At 31.7% G+C, this 20,995-nt stretch overlaps 1 protein-coding gene across 3 annotated transcripts in view; it reads right to left on the bottom strand.

The window, feature by feature from the left end:
- Positions 1–20,995, bottom strand: part of bdg (sodium-dependent transporter bedraggled) — a 133,988-nt gene that overhangs the window by 73,739 nt on the left and 39,254 nt on the right. For 2 of the 3 annotated variants that reach the window (XM_076411609.1, XM_076411627.1), the window contains exon 2: positions 2,862–3,535. In XM_076411609.1, coding sequence (XP_076267724.1) covers positions 2,862–3,512 — 651 coding nt within the window. In that variant the 5' untranslated portion in view covers positions 3,513–3,535. Of the gene's footprint in view, positions 1–2,861; positions 3,536–9,189; positions 9,308–20,995 lie in introns of those variants that run through there. The other variant, XM_076411618.1, reaches the window with a different exon arrangement.

Raw genomic sequence — 20,995 nt, 5'->3', positions numbered from 1 at the left:
TTATATACCTAGATTTAAGCTAGCATAAAGACAAATTGTAGGTTAGACAGAAACGACTAGTAATAATATATTAATTAAATAATAAAAAAATTACCAGCAGAGATGCTGACGGCGAAGAAAAATATCGATATTTCGATATATATGCCGATATGTCGATTTCAATATTAAAAAAAATATATATCGATATATCAGAGGAAAAAAATATTGATATTTTACAAAATGTAAAAAATTAATTTATCAGTATTATCCGGCGTCATCTAATATGTTTCCTCATCTTTCTGGTAGCAAAGTATTTTATCTGCTAAACTTCGTGTCTGGGAAACATTCTATAATGACCAAATCTCATCCAACTGAAATTTCAGCAACTTCATAACCAATTAAATTTCACTACTACAACTTCATTATCTTAAACACATCAATTCTGTTTCAATCAATTCCAGAATCTTCTATAGACCATTAGCAAAGAAACATAAGATTATTCTAGTGTAATTCGTTTAAAATTAATTATAATCACAACAAGTTGCAATGCATTTAGAAACCTTTGATATCTGTTGAGCCAAATTCAATAAAAAATTGATATAAAAATATGCTCTTTGGGAACAACCTTTAGAATACTTTCCTTCATCATTAAACATGACATTTGTGGAATGAATAGTGACTAATGAACATATTCATTCTTTCACTCTAGAACAATGATCAAACCGATTGTAGAAAAGCACACAAAGCAAGATCACTAGTACTTATAAATAAGCATAAACTGATAAGAAACTGAAATGAGGCTGAGAAAAAAAAACAAGTGATATAATAAAAATAAATAAAAATGGCTTTATTAAATTAAGTTTGAATTAAAATAAATAATCAAACATTAAAATCGACAAAACTTTACACTAGTAGTAACTTACAATAAAGTCTTGTCAAGACAAAAACTATCGCTTGAGCATTTTAACTGATTGCTGGAGAAAGAACACAAGAAAAGTAATCATTATACAGGCGGACATATGTTAAATCTTGGGTAAAATACCATCCATATTCACCAGAATTAGTATCTTCCAATTATTGCTTATATCGATGTATACATCAACCTGATTTAACGACACATTCGTTCTTAACAAATATATGAGAATCGATTAAATGTTTAAAGATAATTAGGCTTTTTTACAACAGATTTTAATTAATTTACATTGTAATGTCGATCTAAATTCCTCATCTAAAAACATTACTACACAATTGTTATTACGACAGGCTTTAACATCAAACTTTATATATATTGGTGATAAATACGATATGGTCAGAAAGCAGTATTGTTTCCTAGAATCAATATATTTGGTTCTTGCATGCATTTGGATCAACTGTTAAACAACCTAACTCCTAAGTTCGATGGTCTCGGTTAGCCTGTGCAGCTACAGCACTGAATATTAGTATGGACAAGGTTACTGAAGTATCTTAAAAAATTAAATATATATAACCCTAAATTCACCGAAAAGAGACCGTCCTTATACGAAAGGGCTGACGAATCAAGATCAGCTTGATGTTAGCTCTATCAGACATCAAATATATGAAATATATGAAAACGTAAGTAGTTTTTTCAATATAAACTTAGATTAATACAATTATTTCAGAATAAATGTTAATCTGAAAAGTATCCATAGAACCCCTAGAAATATGCAGCTCTTTGAGGAATGTAGAACATCCTTTCATAGATTGTTAGTTAATATAGGATTTAAATGGTGTAAAGATAACCCACGAAGAAGTCGAATGGAATTTACAGATATTTCTTTTAATATAATACAATTTTTAAAGCATATAATAAAGTCAAGCAAGACTTATTATTTCAATATTTGTATTTAGATGAGACATGAATATTTCCAAAGAGGACCAATATACCCAATGGTCACTCATGGCAAGATGATAGTTAAAAAAATGTTAAGATAGCAAAAGTTGATAGAAAAAGGTAAACGTTGGCATAAAAATTGATTAAGTTTTATTATTCATAACATTTATTGATAATTCATTCTGGATATATTACAATTCATGCTGCAAATAGGAATTGTTATAACACCTTCGGTTTGGATGAACTCAATCGAGCACATTGAAGAAGATATTGATAAATTGAATTGTGAACAAATGTTAGATAGACCGGAAATCAACAGCTTAGTTATTCACTTGAATGAAACTTTTCAAGACTGAGATTGGCAATAACTAATGGTGGGATATAATTAACATCGGATAACTGTAGGAAATCTTATTATAGAGTGAAAGTTTTACAATCATATAATACTACTACAATACGAACAATATACATGAGCATTTGGTTAAAATGTGTAGGAGAAAGAATACTAACTGTTTTGCAGAATGGGCAAAACAAATTAAGGAGAAATACAGTGCTATCAGAGTGACTTTACAAAAAAACACTGTACCGTAAATATGCTCTTCAATGAAAGTAAAACATATTACTTGGACATATAATTGTTAATTAGGTGGATTAGGCCTCCAGGGGATAGCGCTACATAAAAAAAACGCTCCTGGAACTCTCGTTTGTATGTGGCATGGAAAAAAAATCAATGTAAATATAATAAAACACAACCCTAACATACTAATTATTATAACTGTATAATTAATTGTAGTTTTAAGTCCTTTTTATAAAAGAATTTTTTAATATAATAAGATAATTTTGTATTTTTAACAGTTTAATTAATTTATTTATATTAGAATTTTGTTGTATGACAAGGCCAAAATGAACTAAAACTCAAAGTTGACGCGACAGCATTGCGTCATCAATTCAGATGACGTGAGTTCACTGCTATTTTGATTAAATTATAGTAAATAATTGTAATATTATAAATTTCTATTACAAGACATACCTCATTATCGCCAAAAGTGTCATTGCTACCAGTTATATCCGACGTATCTTCAGTCTCCCTAGTGGTGGATTGTTCATTTGTAACCGATTCGTTCGATTCACTGTCACTATCACCGATCGCCTTCAGGTAATTGTCCAGATCTTCCAGACAATCCTCGATGACCTGTTGGGAATCGTCCTCAGAACCGGCTTTATCCTCATCTTGGTCGACGGGATTCCGATTGGTATCCACCGCGTTTTCCGATTCTTCCAGAGTGGCATTGAGAAGATCGTCTAAATTCTTCAATATCAGTAACGCCTCGAAATTGTCTACCGGTAACGTGGTGGTACTGTTACCATTATCGCCCTCACAGATGTTTAGGAAGTCGTTCTCGACTTCTTCCCCATCGAGGCTATCTCTTTCGTACTCCTCGGAGTTGATGTCGATGAGGATGTCCTCCACGTCGACGCTGGGTCTTCGGGAATGACAGTTCGCCGAGCTGGAAGCATGCTGGAGCTTTTGTTCGAACACTGGCAGTTCAGTATCGATTAAGTTGTCAGGTTCTTGAACGAGATCGCTTTGATTGGTTTCGGTAGTTGACGGGAGGACAGGTGAACCAACGTGGAAATCGATCAGGTCTATGTGAACGTCGTTATTTGATGATGATGACATTGTGCTGGTCTAGTTGTCATGACCTGAAAAAAGAAATAATAGACGTAATGTAATAATAACGTAAATTTATGAACTACTATATCTATTGAAATTAATTATTTGTAACAGTTCTTCTCATGTGCCATTTTTTGATATTCACATAAATTTGTAATTAACCAATTCAATAATAAATTTTTATAATATTTAAAAATTAATCTACATATTATTTACCATAAAAGTTCGAAAACGACTTTCAAAATTAATTTATAGTCGAAATAATTAATTATATATACTGAGCCCCTAGCAATAAAACAACTTTTAAGAAAAGTAGGACTTTCTGCATCAGGATTCTTAAGATCAAGTGTGATATTTTCAAGTCAGCATTCCTATAACATAATGTATAGATTTTTTATAATTGAACGATTTGTTTTGCTTTCAAAATAGGCTTTAACTTCACCACTTCTTCATCGAAGTCACTTTATCTGAAGCATTGTTGTGCGGTTTGTTTTGAAACATCTAGTAAACAGTGAATGGCAATCACCATTTCAAACTGTTTCATTACTGTTCAATGTTAAAGTGGTTTGTAACTTTTAAAATAAATTCCAGATTTCAGAGTTCGCTTCTCACGTTCACCAAAAAAAGCTTGTGTAAATTAACCATCAAATTATTCACATTTAATAAAGAATATTCTATAAGAAATTTTCTTAAAAAATATTCTTTGCGTATACAAAATTAGTGGCGATATTGTTATAACTTATAAAATATTAAAGGTGATACTTAGTTATAAAGCGTTCCTAATAGATTCTACTACGAATTATCATTGACAGGAACATTTTAGTAATTAGTAATTAAAATTTCAGTTTCAGTTTCAGTTTTTATTTTACTGATTATTGTACAATGTAGGTGCATTGGTTAGGTTCCCCGCTGGCCCCAGCCTTATTTAACCTCTTTATTTCAGATCAAATTCATAGGGAAACTGACCCTCCAGAAATCAAGCACTTCATATCTCAATCATTCCACAAACATCAACTCAGCTCACGTTCTTCTGAAAACGCGCTTGTTCGCGAGCTGGTCGACATGCTGGGAGATTATCTCCGCTTCACCGCTAACCTCCTCCTTTTCCAGGCTGAAACGACCTCATCCGTCGCTGCAGTCGTAACTTTTGCCCCCATACGACAGTATCCAGTCATATGTTAACTCAAGTTCGCGAATCAATAGAATCGCCGGGTCCTCGTGCCCAATAACGGCTGCCCAATCGGCGGGTGCCATATTCCCAAGTCTCCGCAACCAAGTTTGCGTCATGTATTCCACCGCCCGGTTTTAGGTCAGAACAAAAAAATTGTAGGTGCATTTTACGGAATGTTTTTACTGTAAAATCTTTTTTATTTAATTCTACTTCAAATATAATTGTATTCCATTACAAATATGGTTCTAGGATTATTCCGTTAATATATACTCTTTATACTCACGCACATAATACACTAAGTTCGCAGAATTTGATTCTTTTGAAATGTTTTCGGAGTTTGTCAAAATTTGTCCTATTTCCAATTGAAAAGAAATATAAAAACAAGGTGGCTTCCAGTATTTTCCTATTATATTTAATTGTTGTTTGATCTACTTGAAACTTTACTATATTTTAATCAAATTAAAAGCTTCGCTGGATATCCATTTTTTTACATTTATATTTATATACGAAAGTTTTCATTAGACAAAACGCACAGCAAATCAGACCCAAAATCTAAAAGAACTGTATTAGTTAGTCGGAAGATACTCCCAACTTGACTTAACGCCAAAGAGATTGGTCTAGTACTCAATTATAAAACCTATTTGGATTTATGGACATCAAATATGGGGTGGCACTAAACCATCAAACCAACTAGTAATCCAATGATGACAAAATAAAGTTCTTTCATTAATTACAATCATAAAATAATTACTTATCGTAACTAACCAAGTAAGACGGTAACTTTGATATGAAATGAATTTACGAAGTAATGCAAGATCTCACAGTAAGAAGAAGGTTACGAAAGAAGGTTACCAAACCACAGCAGCATGGAAGTAACACAACTACAGGACAAGGCACAGGAAATCTGAAGATTGAAAGGAACCCATACTACATGAACTTGTATAGTGTAAGTATTATATAGTTAACTTTAGCTGAAATAATCTAATTTAATTTTAATTTGGGAAATATATTACATTGTATTTACCCCACCCTAATATAAAAATATAATTTTATAGATTAAGATTGCATTAACTAATGTAATAAAAAATCTATAGAATAATAAACATAAAATAAATAAGTATTTTTATTTTATGAAAGGGATTCGAACTTGCGGCTATGGCATTAACAGGTGGATCTCCATCATAAGGCTTTAACCAATGCGCTATGAATCGTTAAAACAGAAAAAGTTATTAGAATGACCTAATGAGTTACTGGCCTAACATATCGGCCAGCTCGGTAATACATCTATTATCCGAGAGACGAAGAGTGGAGGAATATAGATATCTATTAAAATTAAATACCGAATTTAATAGAAATTCAACGCGATAGTTACTTTTCGCGACTGATCGTACCTCTAAAGATATTATAAACAAAAAAAAAGTGAAACGTCATCTGAAGAAAGCTTTTTCATAGTAGCCTAAACACGACCGAATCTAATTATAAGTTTTCACCTTTCACTAACTGCCATATCGTTACTTTTCCAGAGTGCCGACTGCAATCGATACCACCCACATCAAGGAACCAGGTCAGTCTTTAGCTAACATACAGGATGGAAGAGCGTATTCGTTCGTTCTCGATTTATCGCCGTTATCGACGAAACGCAAAGAACTTTAATTTGGTTTTTTATTCCGAAAACCGACCAACGTTTACGATTGACCAAACAAATTAACCGAATGTTATGGACGATACACGTGTACAAACAAATACATTTTACCCTTATCTTTCATAACATATGTGTGTTAAAGTTACATGCTCATTATATAGGGTGTAAATAATAAGTTACTGGGTTTTTTGGTAACTTTTAGGCTTTTTTCTACTTTATTAAATATTGAACAGGTCATAGTCATAGACTAGAAACAAGTGGTAGTCGAAAGAAGTAGGATGAATACATCGAGTGGGGTAGTGCTATTCAGGTGAATGTTCACAGACGTTTTGCAAATCGCAAAATTTCTTGTGATCGAATATTTCCATATCTAATCGCATTATTACTTTAATAATCACAGTTTGAATTTTATGTTTGACTTAAATGAATTAATTTCTTTTTATAGCAGTATACCGTAATGATATAGTTTGGTTTGAACATGCTTTTTAACCCCTTCCTAGCTTGATTGCTCACTAATAGGTGAAACTCAAGCTGATTTTAATCAATTTTACATTACTTAACCGATTATCAATTGTTGATTATTGAGGAGACTTATTTAGCCTCCTAATATATCATTATTTTGTAAAAGTATTATATACTACAAGTTATTCCATCATTATCTTTTCATATCATTTTAAGATTTTATCTTTTTACATTAAAATTATTAATTCCGGAGTATATAAACCAATTTCTAATTATTATTTGACACATACTAGGTGCTTACATGTACTTTTTACTGCATATATATATATATATATATATATATATATATATATATATATATACAGCGATGCAATGTGGAAGTTCAATGTTCTCACTTCTTCGCCACTTCGAAACCGTTTGTAGAAATCAGAATACGCTAGGTCTGGTGAGTATGTTGCGTACGGCACTACTTGCCATCTGAGCTGCAACAGTGTATAATTCCTTGCAATATTTGGTATTGCTGTTCCGCAATACCAATCGATGCCAATATCCAGTTGATGCCAAAATAGATGCAATAGCAGTTTCGTTCGGTTTTAGCAATTCGTAAAACACTACACCTTGCCTGACAGCAAATCCTTGTGGTCATGATTATTTCGCTTTGTCGCCGATATTGATGGTTGTCCCATTTTTACGATGTAGGTTACCGTGGTATTACGATCACTTCTCATCGCCACCGACAATACACCACATAAAACTCTTCTTTTTTTGTCTGTTGAAATGGTTCGAAAATAGCATTTTCAGTCAATTCGTGTTCGGCCTATTAGCCTATACCTATTAGATCTTTTCTATCGCATTTCTTAGTGCCTATTTTAGGTGGGTTTAACTTCAATAAGTCTTAAAATTGGCTTTTTTCGACTTTTTTGGACCTCCAAATAATCGCTTTCAAATGTTGTTGCCAGAGACCACATAAGTTTCCTTTTTCTTTTTCTTTTTTGGTCTGAAATCGGGTAGGGGAATCTTGATACGGGTACTTGGTCGCGGAGACCCGCAGGAATAACCGAGTTATACTGATTATGTGGAGGCTGCCTCCGGGTTCCCAGTAAACCCCACTCTATCAGCTGATCTCATGAGCCTAATTGAGACCTCTTACTGTTGGTAAGGAGGGTGACCTTAACCGGTAACACAGTTAAGAGGCACGAGAGAAACGCAAAGTCATGATGTCATTATTACACCATGCTGCTCGTGGTACGTTTTTATTCGTTATGATTAATTCGCTTGATGGGAAAGCCGCGAAGAGCCGGATGAGTTATTGGCCTAACATATCGGCCAGCTCGGTAATACATCCATTATCCGAGTGACGAAGAGTGGAGGAATAACTTGAGTAGAGCTGCATAGGCTTCCTAAAGAGTTTTATGGGATTCAGCAGTCGATTTCGCCAAATCAAACAACAAGTTTAACAAATGTTACAAATGTAACAAATGTACAATTCTGCCCGTTCCATGTTTAGCGTCTGAATAATTAACTGAATGACTTATTAATATTAAAGGGAAAGCTATCCTATACTTTATAAAAAAATTTATGTATATATTGTCAAAATGATCTAATATAATAAACAAATAAGTTAGATAGCTTAATATTTGTTTATATTGATACATCGCTAATAGATAACGCTGATCAAAATACATGCAAGTACCTAATATTTTACATTATAACTAGCGTTGAGAATTATAGACTGACTAGTAATTAACTACTTGTTACTATCGACTGTTTTAGTCGCTATTTTCGGTCCGACTGGTTTTACTACTTTTTATTATCGACTGTTTCAGTCAACTACTTTCAGTCGCTATATTAAAATACGATTAAATATATTTAGGATCATTATTCCATTCCTGTTTTCACACTGCCACTTACCAATTTAAAATTATTTAAAATGAACTGATCAGTACAGCACAGACAATCAAACGATCTATCTGTTCTTTCCCCTCTAAAAATTACCATGGGAAGAAATTCGTACATCTCCGTCTGTTGTCACAAATACAAAGACAGTGGGAGTATGCATTTGACTGAAATAGTAATTAATATTTTCAGTCGCTGGTTTTTTTACTATCAACTAGTTCTACTGTTTCTACCATTTTCAGTCGATAGTTCCCAACACTAATTGTAATTACACTTGTTTTATAAAATCTTAAATGTGTTATTTAGACAAATATCTGAAACTGATTCACACGCAATCAAATAATTTCCGAAAATTCCAACTCCCTCTCGGACAAGGTCAGCTATATATTATATATTAAAAGAGTCTAACAAAGGATTGGCACCATGCTGTCATGCTATTTCATATTTTATGGTGATCAACATATTCTATAGATCTTTACTGTCTATTGCCTGTCAAACCCAGTAGTATTTACCTGTATTAATGTGCTTTCCAAGAAATATGTTCAGCTTCCACAAAATAGCGCAGGTCTAGATTTATTTAGATTTTGGACAATAAAATGAAATAAATGATAATTATGAATCTTGATAGAAATCGAATATCTTAGCTTATTAATTTGACTATAAAATGAAAAAAAATGAATTTTGATAGAAATCAAATATCTTAACTTGTTAGTTTAATTCTAACTAATACGTTGGTAAAAGAAAGAGAATGAAATTGGATTAAAGGCCTCAAATTATAATTTTAGAGACTCCAGCTGATCATATTGTTTTCCACATATTAGCACCTTGCAAGACTTTTTTGCTTTAGAAGTGAAAACTTGAAGGTGAATTCAAGAAGAGAATTCTAACAAGATATGGTGACTAGCTAAACATCAATTCTGCGATTGTACAGTGATTGTGAGATGAAATGTTTCAAAGAAGACTAATTTGAAGAAACTTGATATTCCTTGATTTTTGGCTAGAAAAATATTTTTTTGTGAATATCTATTAGTAAAACAGGATAAGTAATAGTTTGAGGTTAATTTCAGTAAAGAGTAGTTTAATTAGAATTTACTTTAGAAATATTCAATCAGCAATTATTTTTCTTAGTTGTTTATTATAATATATTTATTTGATGTATTTCAAAGTCTCATTTTTGCCAGTTGGGGTTTATTTCGATTGAATCTACTACTTAATGTGAAGAAAATATCCAGTCTTAGTTTGGCTACTGGGATGGGGTGATCTTTCTTGTCAGATTGTACATTATTATCTATGTCACAATATTACAAATAATAATAAACATAAACTACATCGATATATGATTCGAACCAGAGACTACCGCAGTAATACCGCATCGCTTTGTCCGCCATCTACCAGACAGGCATAATATAATTTAAAAATACATGTAGTGCGCATCTCTGTAATAAGTATTAACAAACACAGCCCCATTTAACTTAATTAACCGAATAAGACAGTATTACAATTCGCATATTGAATTCTAGGAAAAAAATTATGATATAGTTAATATATTTTTTAAAAACTCTGTTTCAAAACAGGTCACTGACATAAAAATTACTATTAACAAACCTTGTTGAGACGTTAACGTTAATTGAGCGTATTTTTATAAAGAAGAACGGCCTTAGTGAACTTACAAGTCTAACGATCTAGAAATGCATTGTCTCCATTTTGCTTGTAAACAAGTTCGAGGGAAAGTTTTATCTTGTATAAGCGTCGAAAGAGTTCATTTACTCGAGAGGACTCGGATCGAAGTTCACAGTGTCAGCAAGAGACACTAAATGAGATATTTAACATAAATTGGAATATAATGCGTGTAAATAGAGATGTCGTAGACATGAGTATGACTAATCGTTACTGAAATGGCCGTAAAATCGATCGAATGTCTTCTTTTGTTTTTCCATAAATAGACGTGATAATTTTATTCTGTTAGCTCTCTATCAATACAGGGTGTTGGCAATAAAGTATTTTGGATGCCTTCATAACAGCTAATTTATGATAGTTAGGGGAGTACATATTAATTGGCAACATTTGGCTCTACGTTTTTACATTGATAACTATTTTTGTAATAACAAGAGAAGTTTTAATATAGAACTATAGGCAAACTATTTTTCAATTTTATTTTCATGCTCATCTGTGATCTTCAGGTGTTGCTTCCCTCTTCTCTACTTCAACAGTTTTTCGAATCAGTGACGGCTACCTATTTTTTATAAATTATGTCCATCCTACGTACACTCTTCACAATTTTGGTAATCACTTTGTCATTAAAATTGCCTATTTTGGAGAAACTGTTTTTCAACAGATAACATGGAAAGAGCTGAGTGTTGGTAAACACCTTTCGGCCTCTGACGTTGTCATGGGAGTTGTTACCACAATTTCTAATAATCATTCAACGTGTTTCCTAGATTGTTTGCTATTAAAAATTTAGATAGTTCACCATTTATGTTCTGAAATAATTTTTTGAATAGATAATTGTATAATTCAGTTCGTAATATTTTTTTATCAAGTGAAAGAACATACGGAAGTTAGCTTATACACAGAAAATTCCGCAACACTCTACAAAGTATTTCGGAAAAAAAACAGAAAGTAACTTACGAAAGTAAAGTTTTCCATCTACTTTCCATCCCTCTTTGATACAATATATTTAATTCCAACCATTTTCCAATCTTGAAGAAACAGATATTAAATTTGTTATCTCAAATGACCTTTAAAACTTCCTTTGGTTTAGTTCTACTTCAATTTGACTGAATAGGACAAGAGAGGGCTAATGGGGTGACTAACAGATTGAAACATCCCCGGCCTGAAACATAGATGGCGCTACGATAATTAAATCCATATGTTTTTTAGTTAGCCCTAACCCTCAAAAGATTTTTTGTCAGCTGTCGGATAACGTAATAAACACGAGTTTTTGCGTCGATATGTGACAATGGATGAAACCTGGCTCCATCATTTCACTCTGAAGTCCAATCGACAGTCATCCGAAAACGCAACAGTCGGCTGGCAAGGTTATGGCGTCTGTATTTTGGGATGCGCATGGGATAATTTTCATAAACTACCTTGAAAGAGGAAGTACTATCAACAGCGACTATTACATAGCGTTATTGGACCGTTTGAAGGACGAAATCGCCTAAAAACGACCGCATTTGGAGAAAAAGAAAGTGCTGCTTCATCAAGTCAATGAAAGCGATGGCAAAAATCCATGAAATGGGCTTCGAATTGCTTCCTCATCCACCGTATTCTCCAGATCTGGCCCACAGCGACCATTTCCTGTTCTCAGATCTCAAAAGAATGTTTGCTGGGAAGAAATTTTCGTCGAATGAAGAGGTGATCGACGAAACTGAGGCCCATTTTAAAGCAAAGGACAAATCGTACTACAAAAATGGTATCGAAAAGTTGGAGTGTCGAAATGTCAAAATCGTGGATAATTTCGAGGATATCGTGTAGTTTTTGGTTGATTACGTAGCGATAAGCATTACTAATAAATCTAAAAATATCGTTTTGATATCATTCGATTGCAAGTTTAATGTTTTCATAAGTCCAAATGGGCTTTATAATACACTGATAAACCGACTAACCTATATAGTTTGAGTGAATATACTAAATGTTTTGGGCCTGATTACAGGTAAAATTACAGTAGTATTCATATACAGCTCTAAAGTAAACAAATAGGTTTAAAGATTAGAAAATTAATTTTACCATTGTAGATGAGTTTCTCAGGAAGAAAATTTGAACATAGTGAAATACATTTTATAGAACTCAGCTCATTGTAATTCATTATTAAAGCTTGCGAGACCTTATTTAACTTTTTTTTAAAACGTAATGCTAACAGATATTTTTCGTTGAATAACAATGTTATTTCTTTAACTGAAACGGTAATAGCTTTAATTGATATTATTAAGGAGGTTGAGGCTAGTTTCATTAAACACTATATCTACGTTGGAACTATTCGAATTCATATAATTGTATAATTTATATGTAAAAAGGGAAAAGCGATAAGACTTAAATAGAATTACGCCATAGACGTTGAAAGTTGACAAACATTTAACGTTAACATTTCAATAATTATATCATACTAGGCCATACAAAACTATTAGTATATTTATCTATTCTATTAATATTCGTTTTAAATTAGATTTAGTCACATATCCGCATATATTATTTGATCCCAAATTAATATTCGAATAATATACTACGCTTGCAAAAAAGAAATTTCTATTTTTTATTCGAAAATAGAACTATAAAATGTTTCCAAAATTTTGCTGGCAAAAATTAAACAGCAAGCAGGTAGATTTAAGAACTGGTGTTACTCCAACTGGTGTAGAAATAAAATATTTTTAACAAAAACATTGAACCGACCGAAATAAATAAGGAACTGATTAAAAATTAAAAAATAATCAAAATTAGATTTTTAACACAAAAAAAGACGTTTAAACATAAAATATGTATATGATAATCGTTGTAATAACTAAATAAAAATAAACAAAACCTTATTTAACCTCTCTACTACAGCTATTTCATGTTCTACTATATACACTACTACTTAATACCCACCTAAACGTATTTATATATTTACAATATTATTTCAACTACCCCCAACTGATCACTTTATATCAAATTGATCAAACTGAGAACTGATCAAAATTATATTATAACTTTAGCATTGTTTGAGCTCGGCAATGCCTGCATGAGGCAGGCAAAATAAGGAATGTTTCAAGCCCCGAGTCCGCTACCTAACCTGGTGGTGATTTGACAAATGTTTTAAGCAAACTAGAACCCGCGAGCTCTGCGTGTGGGCTGAACGCTCTAACCACTACAACATTGAAGCAGTTGCTTGCAAAATCTCTACAGCTTCTCATATAATATGGTTAGTGATTAAAAAGCAAATTGAACGGCTTTTGTAGTGAACGCCTTCCGGTCTTCCATCACATTAGTTCAGCAATAACATTATACACAATGACCACTTCTATGGGACCATTTCGGAAGTGCGCTGTTTCCAATAAAAAAATAATTTTGAAAATCGGTCCATAATTGACGGAGAAATAGTCGAACATAGAACCTCCTCCTTTTTTGAAGTCGGTTAAAAAATGATCACGCAAAAATGTTCACGGCTTACGGTAAATTCATTTTTTAACCGAGACAAAATTTTCAAGATACAACGCAAGTTGTGCTCAAATTGCCAAATATTATGGTTATAAGGGTCAAACTTCCAATTGGAAACGTCAGATGGAGCCTAACAACGTTTTGTTTTGCCAAGAGTCAACATATAAATAGCAACCCTCATATTATGTACATGCAAAGTTACATCTTTAATTAATTATACTTCTCTTGTACAACGGTGTAATATTTAAGTGGAACGAATTAAAGCTTATATCATTATAGTTTTAAATCATTATAACCTACTAACTGTTTTCCGTTATAATTGTTTATTTTTTTATATCCCGTATGTATTTTATCATTTGTTTTAAACAGTTAGCCGTAATTCTCGTGCATGAGTTCATATACACAATTTACATGTTAGATAAGACCGTAATTAGGAAATATGGAAGGTTATTTTAAATATTTATGCACGTACCTGCGTCATTCTGACATTTTATAGATATACTAAAATATATACGTACAATAATATATGATAAATTCCGATAATTGCCTAGTAATGGTCAATATTTTGAGGTTTCTGTTGCATATATATTTTATTAGTTTTTAAATGTGTTATTAGAGAATTAAATTAGTTCGTAGCATTTTACAAAAGATGGCGCAGCTATAGCATTCTGTTCTTATCATCAACTAGTTTCCCAAAAACAATACATTTTATTTAATAAACTGGGGCTCTCGAGTATTAATATATTGTATATGGTAAAAAATGTACGGAATTATAAATAATAATCATACTTCAATTGAAGTCATGTATAAATATATCAATAATGTAATATAATGTATATTGAGGTCATGATAAAATAATGCATTTATAATGGCTTGGGCGATGATTTGTAAAGCTATAAGTGACAGTAGACACATTTTAGATATAATTTTGGGCTCACAGCAGTCAAACACACACAGAAGTTGCCTATATCATTGAGAGTTGACGTACTCATCATACTAAACGTAGCAAACGTCTAAAAGCATTGAGAATGACAAATAATGAAAAAAATCTAGCTGTATTTTCAGTTATAACTCAAAGACAGCTAGGTGTAACAGAATGTTATTATTAATATTAATAATTTTACATAATTTCAAGAAAATGAAAAAATTTATTATTATAAAGTATTAGCCATTTGATTCTATACATCCTACACATCCTTCAGGCAATATATGGATGCCATCCCAAAAAAAGCTGTGTCTTTGAGAACATCCATTCTTCGAGCTATTTTCTAGCATCTTAGGTCTGGGGAGTACGGCGGGTGCGAAAATATGTCCCTCCAAGAGCTTTCAACGCTTCGTTGACTGGTTTTGACATATGAGACGGCTCGTTATCGTGCTATAAAATCACTTTTCCCTGTGTTCAAATTGATCAGTTGTTGTTGGTAGCAATCACTATTGACTGTTCCACTAGGTCTCAACAGTTTGTATTACATGACGCCTCTCTGGTCCTACCAACAGCAAAGCATTATCTTGTAGTCAAAACGATTTGGCCTTTAATTTAAAATTTAAAATTAGTCGGCTTCGCCAGGTGATAACCATAATTTTTTGCTGTTGGGGTTTTCAAAGTAAATCTACTTTTCATCACCCGTCACTATTCGATGCAGAAATGTCTTCCGATCATACCTTTGAAGAAGCATTTCACAGACGATTTTTAAAATTTTTCATTTGCCTGTCATTCGACTGATGTAGCACACATCTTCTTATCTTTTAAATTTTTCCCATTGCTCGTAATCGGCCGCTAATTGTTTATTGGGTCGCATTTAATGCGTCTGCCAATTGTTTTTAGTTTGAGTTGGGTCTTCATCGAATAACTTTTGCAGTTTAGCATTTTAAAACTTTTTCGGTCTACCAGAACGTTCTCTGTTTTGCAACAAGTTGTAATGTGTTGGGAACTGCTAAAACCGAATTAAATTATTATTACAACTGAACAAAACAACTGAAAAGACAGCAATAGCGAATAACAGACGCCGTTATTACGAAGCTCTTTTAATTCAGAACTGCTGCCTTAACGATACAAAAGGAAGAAATTTTTGAAACAGATTGTGACTGATAATGAAAAAAGAATATATTATAACAATCCCAAGCATCTATATCTTGGGTCATGTCCAGCAATATTATCAACATCAGTTATAAATTCACAGGCCAAAGTTCCACTATTTGATAGGATCTGAAGAGTTTGGTCTAATGTGGACGGCTACAATAAATGACACAATAACTAGGTATACCGATAAAAACATATATATATTTTCACTAAATAGTTCCTCATTAAATTGCAAATTGTTTCGATCGACCGGGCATGGCCAGTTGTAGCTCATTTTTACGATTTTAAATTAAGAAGATTTTAAAGAACTATAGGTGGGAGGCGTCACTTATTTGGAAAAACGAGAAAAAGTAGTATCTAGCAACAGTATTTTTAACAATACATTTATAAAATTTAATTCAATACTAGAATTACATTAATAAAAATACAATGAATACATTATTTTTATTTAAAAAAACGGTACAAATAAATTAAAAATACGAAGTCTTAGAATAGAAGAAACATTAAAAGCTGTCTATATAATCTTATTCAAACCTCTAACTATGTGTTTAACATAAAATAGTAACGTTCTTGAATAAATTTAAATCTACTTTGTTTTTATTGTAATATTTTTGAACATAACTTTATAATAGGTGTGTAAATGTTACATTGATGTAATCAATCATTTGTTTTCTATAAAGACTGTAAATTAATTTTCAGATTTTTTTATTATGAAAAACATTGTATTTTATTGTATTATATTATTATTTTTAAAGGTATTATCCATCGCTATTCACTATATTTTCTATACTGAAAAAACTAAAGCTTCTTTAAGGATATTCAGCCCATAAATAAATGATGCCCGAATGTTAATAGTCCAATTTTGAATAATTGTTAATCGGTAATTATTGGTTTTCTTCACTGTTCGATTAAAGCACATTATTTGTTATATATTTTATCAAATGGCTGTAACGACACGGAATTATACTCTGCAATGGACGATATCTGCCATTGAGTATGCTTACGGTACATGGTTCTATCAGTTGATCTTGAATGAATGACTGAGTGATTGTTACAGTGGACAAAAACACTAAACAAATATCTTGTCTAAAAATTCACATAATCAGTGGTATGAGCTGAACTACTGAAAATAGTATATAAGGCTTACAGTGAATCTTTTTCTATCAAAAACACACCCATTTGACCGATACAGAGCATTAAAAAGCAGTCGAGATATCGGACTTGGATAAGTCATCAATATGTTCAAGTAACATTGACGTCGCTAAAATGAAGCCAAATTAGTTAAAAATACTAATTTGGGGAAAAGAACTTTTGAATTCTGTGTTGAAATAAGGCTATCATTTTGAATCAATTTCTGTACAAGCAACTACCGTATTCCTTTCTTTCTATAGACGATATAAAAGAAAATTCTAAGTTAGAATTAAAATCGATTTTGCAAAAAAAGGTTATAAAACCGAAAATAACATTAAAAGGGATGTAGTCACGAAATAAAAAATGCTCTGATCCGATTTGAGCATTTGTGAACTATTCTTGATATTGCTGAAATTATAGAAATTAACGAAGAATTTATAAAAACATTTTATACACTAAGTATTAATACTGCCTTCTGAAGGCTGAATGAAATAACCCACAGTATTATATTAAGATTCTTACCCAAAACAAAAAAATCCTAGAAAGACTAACTGTAAAAATAATCAAAGTAAAAATACCATTATTATTCTTCCGACTTGGCACCATTCACTTCATCATAGCAAATTTCATAGGGATGGTAAGATAGAAAATACGGTGTAAGGATAGAAGAGAAACGTTCTCTGTAAAGTTAACATTTACGATATATTGGAAGTCAATATAATTTATCCACATTATAAACAACGCTGAATTTATTATGATATTTTGGTACTTATATAACAATTGCAGAAAAACTAAGAAACTAAGTTCATCATAAAATAATTTAATTTATCAAGTTTTTTTGTCGAAAAATTCTTTAACACGCAACTAATTAATAATCAACAGATTTATTAACAACTGCCGGTTGTAGCTGGGTCCACATCAATCATTAACATACGTTACAACACACACATCAGCCATAATTTCGTAAACTACTACTGGCGACCTTGATCACAGATTTAAGTACCCGTTTTTTGAGAGCCGCGTTACACACCTTCCTACTCAGTTGTTTTGCTAATTAACGGGTAGAAATCATAAGCGGAAAAAAGGATTTTTGACCTTCGAGCTTAATAATAACCCACCAGTTCGATCTGAAATGGCAATACGTTAATGTTTTATTCGAAAAAACACCAACTTATTGAACAACAGTTATGATTTCTTCATAAATGGGCCCGTTAAAGTTTCATAACATAGGCTAAATTTGCCAATTTGCAGGATAGTTTGCATTTTCTTATTAAAACCCAAACCATGTTCTTTTGAAGTCTCCTTTTGTCAATCCAGAATAATTTAATGATTGTAGATTGCGATGTTTGGGGCAAAGTTGGAAACAGTTGTTTCAAAAATACAAGTTAAAACGATTTCTGTATACCTTGCTTTTCAATGTTAGACCTTTTTAAATGAAATAGAATGATTATGTAGACAAATATGAATAAAGAAGCTATATGGGCCTGTGAAATTCAGTTATAGGGATGTTATGCAAAAAGTAATATCAGTGATACAAGTATTTCAGAATAAGGTCCTGATAAATGTTTTGGATACACTCAGTTACTACATGGACCTGTACTTGCCCCGAGACATACCAACTGTTATAAAATACTTCCATATAATGCCGAAGTGCTGTAACTCTTGAACAACACTAAACTAGGACGCAGACTCAAGAGTATCAAACCGCGTGATTTTGTGTAGTTGTACAGTGAAGTGCACTAAAGGAAAACAACACTGAGAAGAGCCAACCTTTATTTTATTTTATTACTACATCTGATAAAAATAAAAATAGCCGGCTTGGTGGCGCAGCGGTAAAGGCGACAGGACGGTCCACCTACTGTTGCGATAGTCGCAGGTTCGAATCCTGCTTGGGCCTGGTCGTAAATTTATGTTTGTGATTTGTGATTGTCCTAGGCAAGAGTGTAAAATCTGACAAGGAAAATTATCCCAGCCACGCCAGTAACCAAGCTGGGTATGACCGGATGTCTTCTGGGATGATTTCTAAGTTGGTCACTGGCCAGTCGGTAGGCTTAATGCTGAGTACCGTGGTTCATAGCCCATGTTAAACTTTAGGCCTAGTCCAGATAAAGCCATAGTTGGTAAAAGAAGGGTTTAAAATATATATATAAAAAAATACAAAATATTTAATAAATATACTTGGTAGTATATTTATTTATATTCGCAGTTTTTTAACCGTAGTTATTATGAAAAATCAGAACGTAATGTTTTATAAATAATAACGTAATGTTGTCAAAATTATCTCTACCACTAGCTACTAGAAGAATATCTGTGGTTATAAATAATCAGCCAAATTTTTTATATAATTATATATTTTGAAGCGATACTCAAGCTGCAAAATCAATTATTTTCACACATTTTCTCTTCTATAATTATCATTTATCTGTGAATGTCCATCTCATAAGTACCATTTGAAAGCATTCATCATGAATTCATTAGGTTTGAGCTTTTCTCATTTTCATACACGTTCGATATTCTCCTACAATTTTTATCTTCTGACTCAAAATCACAGGATAATTCATAAGACCTAATATAAATTTTTAAAAAACAGATACATCTCAATAAAGGAATAACAATATAAAATATAATACATTAATGCAAAACTCTGTCGTTAATATTGTTAAATCAGGATAAAAGCAAACTAAAAAAATATGAATAAAATATTAATAACTACATTGATACCAACAGAAATAACAGAAAACCAATATATGATGTAATGATGGAGTAAGAAAATATTATAAACGCATATATAAATAAAACAGGAGATTAAACCAATCAAAGTGATCTAAAAGACAACTGCTATCCATTTATCTTTAATATTACACACTTTTAACATAATTTACTGATGGCCTTATTTTATTAAAAGTAGAAGACTCGGATAGGAGCCTATAGTATAACTTTTAATACAATAATAAAATATATAACAAATTATAACTCAACATATACAACTCAACATAATATATATCTATATATTATATTAATATAATATATATTTTATAATATATAACTGACTTTATCAAAGATATACAAATAAAACTTTCTTCCAGGAATCATTTTCCGTTAAACGAGATAAGACGAGTTAAGATAAGATATGCATCTTATGGTATTCAGTTAAAGGTTATCTATTGTTTTTCTGTGTCTCTGACAGCCTTGCTGCATTCAACACGGTCTTGATCTTCTCAAATGTAGAAGGTGAATACTGTTATAGGCAATACTGTTATATCACGTCATTTAGGTCGAACAATTTAAAACAGTATTGAATACCATCAAAGGATAAAAGGAAAATGTAAGGAATTATAATGCAAAAAAGTTTTACATTTTCAAGAAAAAAAAACAGATATTAGGCGTAACGAAAAGAAATCCATTATTTTTTCATCAGCTCATTTTAATATCTATAACATATAAAAATATCTCATGCTGTAACAGTTCAATATGTTCAACACTAGATGACATTAAAAAGCATTTTGCACTAAAAAAATTATGTAATAGTTTTGTAATTGATTGACTCAGTTTTTTAACTCGGATAGTTTCAAAAGTCTGAAAAACGGGAAAGATCGCGCCAAAATTACAAAAAAACATCCTCATAAATAATTTTCCTTAACTTTTTCCTCTTACTGTTTACACTCTGTAGATATGAGTCTTATTCAATTCACACTCAGTCTCAGAAACACTATTGAGTTAATGAGAGATTAAACCATGTATTAATTAATGTATCACTTAGCATAACAATGTTACAATTCTAAAACGTATCAGTCAGTGTTTTAGTGTAAAATGGCATCTATTTTAAGATTTGGATATTTTGATGACGTACGTTCAAAACTTCCTTGGATAGACTATACATAACATACCTTGATGTTAGCTTTATTCAAGATTAAATTAATGAAATATATAAAAACGGTGAGTAGTTTTTCTAATATAAAAATAATTTAATACAA

Source organism: Rhynchophorus ferrugineus, unplaced genomic scaffold, assembly GCF_030347505.1.
Source record: "Rhynchophorus ferrugineus isolate W39M unplaced genomic scaffold, kcgeb_rfMv2 rfM1, whole genome shotgun sequence".
Classification (NCBI taxonomy): Eukaryota; Metazoa; Arthropoda; class Insecta; order Coleoptera; family Curculionidae; genus Rhynchophorus; species Rhynchophorus ferrugineus.
The sequence above is the reverse complement of the archived record's forward strand: the minus strand, read 5'-3'. Positions and strand labels throughout refer to the sequence as shown.